General features: G+C 33.5%; 2 protein-coding genes across 2 annotated transcripts; both read left to right on the top strand.

Annotated features, from left to right (window-relative positions):
* Positions 1-4,205: 4,205 nt before the first annotated feature.
* Positions 4,206-4,943, top strand: LOC142616019 (putative mitochondrial protein AtMg00310). Its single transcript, XM_075788913.1, has one exon. The coding sequence runs from the start codon at positions 4,206-4,208 to the stop codon at positions 4,941-4,943; it is 738 nt and encodes a 245-aa protein (XP_075645028.1).
* A 129-nt stretch (positions 4,944-5,072) lies between these two features.
* LOC142616018 (uncharacterized) lies at positions 5,073-5,765 on the top strand. The gene is made up of 2 exons (XM_075788911.1): positions 5,073-5,459; positions 5,514-5,765. The coding sequence occupies exons 1-2, from the start codon at positions 5,073-5,075 to the stop codon at positions 5,763-5,765; spliced, it is 639 nt and encodes a 212-aa protein (XP_075645026.1).
* Positions 5,766-7,414: the final 1,649 nt, after the last annotated feature.

Below are 7,414 nucleotides of genomic sequence, written 5' to 3'. Positions count from 1 at the left end.
TCTCTCTCTCTTTCTTTTCTCTGCAGGTTAGTTTCTGCTCTCTCTTCTTTCTATCGTGTAAATAGTGATTTAGTTAGTTTCTAAAGGTCATGTGTTTCTCACATGCTCTTATTCCGTTAGTGTTTTAATGTGAAACTAACTAGAGTATTGATTTAGCATGTGTATATAATTTGTATTTCTCATTACTTAAACTAAATAATTATAGTGAATATGTGTGTGCAATTCATAATTTTTTTTTCTTATGATGAACTCATTACTAACAAAGTTCAATGTAATTATATGTACAACATTCTTCCAAACCATTTTATATAAAATATTATAATATTATTTGTGCATCGCACAGTCAACTTACTAGTTAAATTCTAATTAAATTCCAATTGTTGTCTAATTTTGTGACATGTGTCCTATATAAGTTTTTTTTTTTGTTCAAGGTAAGATAATGTTTTGCAAAAGACGAAGAGTTTAATATAAATAAACTATCAAAAACTCAATAAACCAAAAAAAAAAAGTAAACTTATGTGTATATCCGAGAGAGAGAGAGAGAGAGAGAGAGAGAGAGAGAGAGTAAAACTCATGTATATATCTATGATTAAAAAATATGTAACTCTTATACTAGATATAATTTGAAATCATATATGTGTGTAATTGTGATTGTTTTTAATTGTTTCATGCATATGCACAGGTTATACACTAGTAACAAATTAAATTTAAAACAATTAAGGTTCAGTTTATGTAAAGGTATCAAATCAACAACAAAATATTTTTCTAAGTATAGTTTCACAAAGAAATCCATTAAACCCATGAGCAACCACTACTAGCATAAATTCTTCTTCACTGCAATTAAATTATTTTATACATAACAAACACGCACACAAATAGATAGGAAGTGAAAGAGAGAAAAGGGGTACCAACAAGCAACAAGAGGAGAATCATTTGGAATAATATTTTCGGAAGAAGCGGGTCCATTTGGCTAGCTTTCCCGCAAAAGCAAGTCCATTATCTAGAGTTGCAAAGGAATGTGAAGAACAAAGTCTAAGCGATAAAATGTTTGAGAAAATAGTGGGGAAAAAAAAGGTAATTGAAGTTCATAACGCTTGAAATAAATAACAATACAATCCTCATATCTCACACTGATAAAATACAAGAAAATTTTTTATTTATAAATTGTTGTGATAACCTCACCAAAGTACCGAGCTTAGTAACATAAGTTTGTAACCAAGTTGGGACATCTTGTAACAGATTTATTGTAAATTTTCTGACTTTGTTAGGACTTAGAATGCTTTTTACTTTTGAGTTTTTTCTTTCGAATTTATACCCGAACTCTTATTTGACTCTTTGGTTCTCTCTACCAACATATTATCTATGTGACTCATCTTTTTCTCTCTCTTTGGCTCTCCCTCTAACCTTACCATTCTAACCATTTCTCTCTAACAACATCAAGCAGCAATCAACCTAAGCATCACACTCGATTGCACTATAACAAAACCCCACTTTTAGATCCCAGCCAATACCACAATCAACCTAAGAATCCCTGAAATCTAAGGACCTGTAACAATCACAAATCTCCAACAACCATTCTGAAGCCCAATAGCCTTAAGCCTCCTTAAGCGACTAAACTTGAAAATCTTCAGAGTAGAAGGAATTTCAGTATTTAAACATGTTAAATGGATATTGATCTTGATTTAGTTTTATGAATTTGATCATGATTCGTGGATGGGTCTTTTTTTTTTTTTTTCTTTGGGCCTGCATGCACTGATACAAATTAACAAATTTCCAATGGGTTAATCCTCTGTTATTTCCACTAGGTTCCAAGGGATTCCCAGACGTTGGGTTGGTGTACAAATGATCGGTAGATTTGTGGGGTGAAGATTGTGAAGTGTAGTCTCTGTTGCAAGATGGGAGTTGTTGAGTCATCTGCAAGGGGAAAGTATCTCTCTTCATAGACGCAGTGTATAGGAAGGATTGCACTATTTGAAGGTCATAGATAGGACAACAAATTAAAATTTGTTTGTCAAAGAGAGGAGCAAGGATACAGAAATTTGCTTATTGGGAAGAGTTTTTTTTTTTTTTTTGGCATAATGGAGTTTTTAAAAGACTATGATTAATTTATAAAACTTACAACATTAAACCATTCAAACTTGATGTTTAAGTACGCAAAAATCAGGTAATTTATCTTAAAGATTTCATCAATCTAGGGGAAGACGGAAAAAAAAAATTTGAAGTTGATGAGCATTTTTCCACTTTAAATTATAATAATATGTTTTTTTTTTTATAATTTGGTTAGAACTCATTGATTCGTAAAAATAAACCAAAATTTTTTATTAAATTAGGTTTTGCCTTTCCCAAACAAAATTTAATTTAATTATGTTACTCTTGTCTACAAATTCTTTGATATCTCTTTATATATAAATGCATATACATTTATAAATATTTTGTAATGAATTTTTTTGTAAGATAAAAATTCTACTCTAGCCTAATTTAAGCATATATGTGTATGAATCTCTCTTTTGAAGACTTGAACCCTGACCAAGCCCTCACATCCCATAAGCACTTATATTTGTAAAATGACCATTACACCAAGAATGCATAGTTGTGGAAATAGTTTTAATACAATCTCATTAGTTGAAGTGCTACTAGTGCCATTTTTTAAGCTTATCCTCGTTAAATACATGGTTTTCAGATCCAAACCAGACTGTACTGTCCGACCGGAATAACTGGGAACCTCTCACAAACACGGTTCTTTTAACCACCAGAACCGTTCTATGCACAAAAAACACGAAACTGTTCGAACTACGGTTGAACCACCTGGATTTGAGAACCGTGAACGGTTCTCACAGTTCAGATCAACGCTTTTTTTATTAAAAAATTAAAAAAATTAAAAAAATTTTAGAAGCTCACAGCACCTTCTCACCATGGTTAAAGCTTCATCCACTGTGAGATGCTGTCATACATTGAAAATATTAAGATCCCATCTTCTCTATCTCGTTTGTTATCTGTCCAGAACTTTTCTTCTTAATCTTCTTCTCTTTATCCCTGTCTTGTTTTCCTACCTCTACTCCGTCTAGATGTTGTGTAAAATTGGTTTAAGAAAACTAAAGAAATGTAAAAAAAAAAAAAAAAAAATGTATGAACTGGGAAGTTGGAGTGACAGAAGAAACAAAGGTTAAGAAGATGAAAGAAGGGAAAAATATGTAGAAGTTAAAGGCTGACTTGGTGCAGGGATTTTTTTTTTTTTAAGTAATATCAATGATAGGATCAAATTTGAACCAACCTATAATTTGTTATAAAAATAATGTGGATGTAGATATTCTAAATTAGAAATTAACGTAATGATATTTTTACTTAGTATTTTTATAATATTTATACAATAAATTCTTGTATTGGATTAGTATTTAAAGTAATGTTAATTCTATAATAAATTCACCATAAATCTCAAGTTGAAAAATTTTTATTTTCAAAATAAATTTCTATATATATATATATATATTTTGAACTATTTTAGTTAAATTTTCATTTTGTACTAATGTAATATATTTATATATTTTTTAGATAATTATTAAATTAATTATGACATCATCACGGTTCGACCTCGGTTCAACCTCAGTCCAACCTCAAAAACTTGCACCTTTCTCTTTTACGGTTCATTGAACGGTCCAAATTTCAAAATCATGATTAAATATGGGTTGTTGACCTGATAAAAATGATGTCCGTTTGAAAGTTTTTAATGTACCTTTGGGATAGTACTATATCGCCATTACATGTAGTAGTATAATATGGGAACAAACTAAGATAATGCAATTTACAAGTAAGTTTATATTTTTCAAAGGTACAACTGGATACTAGAGTAAAAATATTTGGAAAGTGAGCTTGACTCTTATTTCAAATATACCATGTAGCTAGGTTTTTATACTTAATTTCAAATAATAATTTAGACGTGTATAATTTTTTTTTCATGATTTGACAAACTTGTTTTATATTTTTATAATTTTTATTTGATCCAGCCTATTAGTTGAACCAATCACTCAATGACTTTAATTCTAAGTCAGTTTAATGTCTATAATGGATTTAATAACTATGCACGAAATGGATTTAATGTCTCGGTTTGAATCATATTTGGGTTTGCCTACTTTAATTGGAAGGGCAAAATACCATACTTTTTCTTTCATTAAAGATAGGGTGTGGAAAAATTACAAGGGTGGAAGGGGATGATGCTTTCTAGAGCTGGGAAAGAAGTTCTCATCAAGGCGGTTGCTCAGTCTATACCGACGTATACCATGAGTGTTTTTCAGCTCCCATCGAAATTATGTGATGAGTTGGATGTTTTATGTGCAAGATTTTGGTGGGGACAAGTTGGGAATGAAAGAAAAATTCATTGGAAAAGATGGGATAAATTAACTTTGTCAAAGAAGGATGGTGGAATGGGATTTCAGGACCTTAGATCGTTTAATTTAGCCATGTTAGCTAAGCAAGGGTGGAGGCTCTTAAAGGACACAAATTCTCTTCTCTATCAATGCTTTAAAGCAAGGTACTTTCCTAGAACTTCAATTCTGGAGGCCACAAAGTCACCTAATTGTTCATTTGCGTGGAGGAGTTTAGTGGTGGCCCTACCTATTTTAAGAACTGGACATTGTTGGCGTGTGGGTGATGGATCCTCTATTAATGTTTATCAAGATGGGTGGATTTCACATTACCCCACAAATAAGCCTCTTTTTTCGGTAAGGGATGACGAAGAGGAAGTATGGGTGTCAAGTTTGATTAACCAAGACCTCCATGTGTGGCGTAGAGAGGTTATTATGACTAAATTTAATAGGGAAGTGGGGGAAGCTATATGTGATATTCCTCTTAGTCGGAGGCAAATTTCTGATTCAATTTACTGGAAGCATAGCAAGGATGGCATCTTCACAGTGAAGTCAGCTTATAAAGTTGCCAGGTCTCTCTTGTAAGAAGGTTGGGCTGAACCATTATCAGGAGATCAGGTTAGTAGGGTGCAGGCTGCTCTATGGAAGCTAAGTATCCCCAACAAAGTGAAGGTGTTTGGGTGGAGAGTGTGTCATGATATTCTCCCAATAAGAATGAACCTAAAGAAGAAACGGGTTTGTTTGGAAGAGCTGTGTCCGTTCTGGTCCAAATTTCCAGAATCAACAGTTTATGTTTTATGGGAATTTCAAGCTGCTCAAGATATTTGGCATGGTAGTGCTCGAGCCTTGCAAAAGTGTGGGATGGGTCAAAATGATTTTGTAGCTTTGATGGAGTATTTGATGGATCGGTTGGAGAAAACAGAGGTGGAGCTAATGTTGGTACAGGTATGGTTAATTTGGAATCAGCGAAATAGAGTGATGCATGGCAGCAAATTCCTAGAACCGGAATGGCTGAACAAGCATGCTGCTGAATTACTGGAGGAATTCCAGCGATCACAGGAGAGTTTACAAGCTGAAACTGGACACGGTGTGCCTCACCAGGTACTATAAAATGCTAGAACCAGCTGGCAACCGCCATCTCAAGATGTCTACAAGCTGAATTATGATGCGGCAATGTTTGCGGACAATACCAATTCTGGGCTTAGAGCTGTGATCAAAAACTCCAGGGGAGAAGTTATGGCTGCAATGACAGCAAAGGGTCCGGCAGTTCAGAGCAGTGAGGAGGCAGAACTGCTTGCTTGTCGTAAGGTGATGGAGTTTGCAACAGATATTGGGCTCACGACTTTGATAGTGGAAGGTGATAGTGTCAATGCTATGAGGAGTATTACTTCAACCAAGGACAACTAGTCTGCACTTGGGCATATTATTGGTGATATTCGGCATTTGATGGGAGCATTGGAGTGGCTTTCGGTGAGCTGTACTAAGAGAAATGGAAATATGGTGGCACATGTACTTGCTAGATATGCCCAACATGTTCAATCTGATTTATTTTGGATGGAAGAGGTTCCATCATTTGCGTTAGAGTCTGTAAACTTTGATGCTTCTTTGATTTAATGGAAAGTTTGATTCCAGTTTCAAAAAAAAAAAAAAACATACGCTTATTATCCGTAGCCAGCAAACTAGTATTTATTTGCTAGTATGGAAAAAAAAATTATATATATATATATATGAATTGAGTTCAAGTTACACCTCGTATAACTCTATAGATATTACATCATTTTTACACCATAGATGAACTTCGGGAAAACATCGGCAAATTGTCATTGGAAAGTATACACTTAACTCATACCTAGGTTGCACAACCATAATGGATGAGGGTGCTGAGGACATTTGCCTAACCTTGGAAGGTTGAGGGGCAAAGTTAGAGGTGGCGTGGTGCAATCCAAGGGGGTACAAAGGTAACTTCGAAGAGAAGAAAAATGAAGGACAGAGTAGCCATTCCATCCGCATTAAATGCAATGCAACTACTTAGATGACCATATTAATGGGAAAATGACCCTGAATAGTATTTCCACAGCTAATACCCTAGTGTAAAAACCTTTTAGCAAGATTTTGATGGGACAAGTATCAAGGTAGTTTGATCATGACCTTCCAAATGTAAGGTCTAGATGCATCTTTGCAATGTTATATAAAGTAAAGAAGCAGCTGGATCAGGGGGCGGATTTTTTTTATAAAAAAAAAAAGGGAGAGAGAGAGAGAGAGAGAGAGGTCTTCCATCTATAAAGTCATCCTCGGATTAAACCCAAGGACGAACACTTAGTCTTTTCTAAGCAATTTTCACTCTGAATATTAATCACCACTCCAGTAGTATTTGACTTGAATTTTCATCTTTGGTCCTATAACGAGTACTTAGGGGTTGACTCTGCATTCCATCCCTATCAATTAATTGTGTGAGCAAATAGTCACAGGATCAAGAAAAAAAATAATATAAAATCAAAACCAATCTAGTGGAACTTTTTGCCCGCCACACACACTCATAGTCCTATTTCTAGCATAAACTTTAGAATTATTGGTGACTCAAAATTATGAAAAAAAGGTTTTGTCTTTTGATATTATAATACACGCTAGTTCTTAAATAACATTATAATTAATATTAAGAAATATTTTTAAGATAATAAATGTACATGACTAATAGAATTAAACTAAACCAACAAAAAATGTTGACTTTACTTAAACCTTGAATATAGAAATAAGAGAGAAATTGCTCAATACAAATATGATTCTAATCATGCTAATTTATCTCTCCCAAATTTCGGTTGGTGGCTATTCTAAAAGGAACTTAAAACATAAACATGTATGTAAATGTAAACCTAGATTTAAACATACTAAATAAATAAATGATTTAACACAGTCATTCCTTATATGCATGTCTTTGTACTATGCAATACACATAATACAGAAAATAATGAGTCCATTTAAGATAGAACACAAATTTGAATTACACAAAGAGGGACACCGTTTGCACCCAAACTTCAAGAAAAAAAATGCTATTCAGA

This window comes from Castanea sativa, chromosome 11 (genome assembly GCF_040712315.1).
Source record: "Castanea sativa cultivar Marrone di Chiusa Pesio chromosome 11, ASM4071231v1".
NCBI lineage: Eukaryota > Viridiplantae > Streptophyta > Magnoliopsida > Fagales > Fagaceae > Castanea > Castanea sativa.
Note: the sequence above shows the minus strand (reverse complement) of the source record. Positions and strands in the feature narration are given on the sequence as shown.

What these genes read in the sequence shown, in the direction of transcription:
- LOC142616019 (XM_075788913.1), top strand. Translation starts at nt 4,206, where the DNA reads ATGATGCTTTCTAGAGCTGGGAAAGAAGTTCTCATCAAGGCGGTTGCT.
- LOC142616018 (XM_075788911.1), top strand. Translation starts at nt 5,073, where the DNA reads ATGAACCTAAAGAAGAAACGGGTTTGTTTGGAAGAGCTGTGTCCGTTC. An exon ending in GACACGGTGTGCCTCACCAG is followed by an intron (nt 5,460 to 5,513) that starts GTACTATAAAAT and finishes GATGTCTACAAG; the next exon opens with CTGAATTATGATGCGGCAAT.